This window comes from Cicer arietinum, chromosome 2, assembly GCF_000331145.2.
Source record: "Cicer arietinum cultivar CDC Frontier isolate Library 1 chromosome 2, Cicar.CDCFrontier_v2.0, whole genome shotgun sequence".
NCBI lineage: Eukaryota > Viridiplantae > Streptophyta > Magnoliopsida > Fabales > Fabaceae > Cicer > Cicer arietinum.
Window position 1 is genome coordinate 14,006,250 of NC_021161.2, and position 3,482 is coordinate 14,009,731.

Consider the following 3,482-nt stretch of genomic DNA (forward strand, 5'->3'; position numbering starts at 1 on the left):
CAAAAGGCATGTCATACTTATTAGTCAAATATGTTGTGTCAAAAGTCACAACATCTCCAAAGTATTCATAAGCAGCTCTACTTCTTGCGTCAGCCCAAAACACATTCCTTACGTGAAAATCATCATCCAAATCTATGTCATAGAAGAAATCTGAATTTTGTTCCCTAATTTGGCAAAAATAGCTTATCAAGGCTTTTCCATCACCTTCTTTTCCTATTGCGCGTCGTTCCTTGTTAACATAATTCCTCACGTCTCTTTCACAAAATGGTACGTTTTCATGTCCTCCTGCATCTTTAACAAGAGATTGAAATGTCTTGTTGATCCTCACTCCTGCATCATCATTGATTTGTATTGTTCTCTTTACATGCAAATTCATTTTCTTGTTAGCTTTGAACAACCTTGCCTTTGTAGGACTCGTCTCGTGAGTATGACCAGGTTCAAATTTTGTAATGTACCATAATCCATCTTTATCCAACTTAATAACAATCTTGGCAGGACAATTATTTACCTTAGTTGGAAGTGTTTTTAACGTACACGAAATTTTTGACACTTTAGACCCCTTTCTTGAGCATGATAAAATTAAGTAGCAGGGCTCCCCATCTTGCCCTTTTCTTGAAGATCTAATCTTCCACCCAAAACCCTTTCTCGAAGCATACTCTTCATAAAATGATTTGACTTCTTCTAAGCAAGAAAAACACATCCCTGTTGCAGGCTCCCAACAACATGCGTTGTCATCATCATCAAGGTTGTCAACCCTGATACCTTCATCTTCAATAGTACCACAATCCATGAAGTTTCAATTGATAGTGCAAATGTCACACAAAAACTACAAAAAATAATTCAATCTGATCATTAACCACCTATGGTACTTCATTAACCAATAATGTTTACACTATTAACCAGAAACACAAAATTAGAAAGACCCAGAATTTAAACACTACTAATCACATAATATGAAACTTAACAATTCAAATCTGATAAACATCATTGATTAAAAGTGATGAAACTTAATATTTAGACAAAAATAATTAATATGATTGATTAATAGTTCATAACTCTAATTTTTAGACAAAAATAAGTCATTAACCACCTAGGGTACTTCATTAACCAATAATGTTTATACTATTAACCAGAAACAAAAACTCAGAAAGACCTAGATTTAAACACTACTAATCACATACTATGAAACTTAACATTTCAAATTTGATTAACATCATTGATTAAAAGCGATGAAACTTAATATTTTGAAAAAAATAATTAACATGATTAATTAATAGTTCACAACCCTAATTTTTAGACAAAAATAAGTCATTAACCACTTATGGTACTTCATTAACCAATAATGCTTATATTATTAACCAGAAGCAGAAAACGTGTATGAATCAAAAAAAATAAAAAATCTTATGTAAGCAAAACAATGTATCAAGTTACCTTGCAAGTGAGGAGATGAAGTTGCTCAAGTTACTTCATAAAAATTTTGATTAAATCTGTAAATAAAAAGAAAAAGGAGGAAATGGAAGAAAAGGAAGATGAATGTGTTTAGTTTTGGAGAGGAAGACAAAAAAAATCTGAAAAAAAGAGAGACAAAAAAGAGAAAGTAAAAAAAGGGGGGAAAGTAAAAAAAAAAGGGGGGGAAAGTAAAAAAAAAGGGAGAAATTTAATGAAGAGAGAGATTATGTAGGGCCACAAGGAGTTGTGTTTGTATTTGTGTTTAATAGTGTGTTCCAATATCACTCCTCCACAAAATTAGATCATATGTTTTACTCTTTTTTCTTAGTGGTGATGTTATCCACTTTTATATTGCATATTTTGGACTTTCTCTATCTTCCTTTTTGTTGTATAATATTTCAAAAGTATTTTAACTAAAGAATTTTGATTAATCCACAATTTAATTTAATTAATTTTGTTTTACCCTTACCGTTTGATTCCAGTATATTACCAATTGAAAATTGTATAAATCTGAACGATTTACTATCATAAAATTTATTGATTTGTATCAAATGTTTTCAGTTTTAAACATTGAAATTAAAAGCAAATTATTGTTTTGTTTTCATGGTTTTAAATGTACACACACATGTCATTTAAACTCTTTGTATGATTGGTTTTATAAATGATAGTTATTAAAAGAAACAAGAACTATTAATAATAACTATTAAATTTAATTAATGTATAAGATTAAACTACTTGTTATGTGATTGTATCATTTAATAACTGTTAGATAATATATATTATGACATTTCTAAATTTATCTATTTTTATAATAACTTGAATTAAAATTATTGAATAAAAATATAATCTTATGTGTTAATTAAATCTAATAGTTATTAATAATAATTTTCATTTATGATAACTATCCGTTCTAATATATATATATATAGGGAGAGGGACGGAGCCATAGATTCATTGTAGTAGGGATCGATTATACTAATTGTAAGTCATCAAAATATTTATCATATAAAATACAAAATTTGATTACATAAAAAAAACTATAAAAAAATAAAGTCTCATATCACGTTCTAATGAGTTAATCAACCCCTTTCAACTCTCAAAGAATTTGTTAGACAAATATCAGATTCAATTCATCACTATCCACAAGTGAATAGATGACTCGTTGGATGTTTCTACTTCAACATCCTTTATTTTAAAGAAAGCATCGATTGTAGATGGTTTCTTCTTCTAAAAAACATAAAGATCGATTCTAATTATATTTTCTGCAATAGATGCTTAGATAGGTACTATTTATTTTTGTATGATTTATTTTTTCACTAATATTGAATAGTTTTAAAATAACAAAATTTACTTTTATAAAAATAAAAGAATTGTACGGAAAATTTTCTAATAATTTTTTTTAAATCATTGATACGTATCTATTATATATATTTAAAACAGACCCCCGAATGCCACCTCATTCTATTTCATCTACCTATACAAATATTTCCTACATCACCCAAAAAGCTGATGTGGACCTCTCCTCCTTTCTCTCCTCTCAAACAAGCTCTCAATGTCTAATCTCCTTCAATTCTCCTCTCAATAATAATATTATTTTATAATAAATTTATAAATTATAAAATTATTTTACAATTATTTATAATAAATTTATAATTTATAAATTATTTTACAATTTGATAATAATTTATAATCTATATTATTATCAAATTATTTTATAAGTTATTTTATAATAAATTTATAAATTATTTTATAATATTATCAGTCTTTATAATAAATTTATAATTTATAAATTATTTTACAATTTGATAATAATTTATAATTTATATTATTATCAAATTATTTTATAAGTTATTTTATAATAAATTTATAAATTATTTTATAATATTATTAGTCATTTACCAATGGTAATAATTTATATTATTAGTCATTAAACGTTCAAAATTCAATTATTCATTAATGTCAATTCATTTATAGTTACTTTCAATTTATGTTAATCCATTTTTTTTAGTAATATTTTATAAAATAAAAATATA

At 25.8% G+C, this 3,482-nt stretch overlaps 1 protein-coding gene across 1 annotated transcript in view; it reads right to left on the reverse strand.

Annotated features, from left to right (window-relative positions):
- The window catches only part of LOC101491231 (protein FAR-RED IMPAIRED RESPONSE 1-like), a 1,907-nt gene extending 1,117 nt beyond the window's left edge, over positions 1 to 790 (reverse strand). The window contains exon 1 of the mRNA XM_004516387.1: positions 50 to 790. Within this exon, the coding sequence (XP_004516444.1) occupies positions 50 to 790 (741 nt within the window). The remainder of the gene's footprint in view (positions 1 to 49) is intronic.
- Between the last annotated feature and the right edge of the window lie 2,692 nt (positions 791 to 3,482).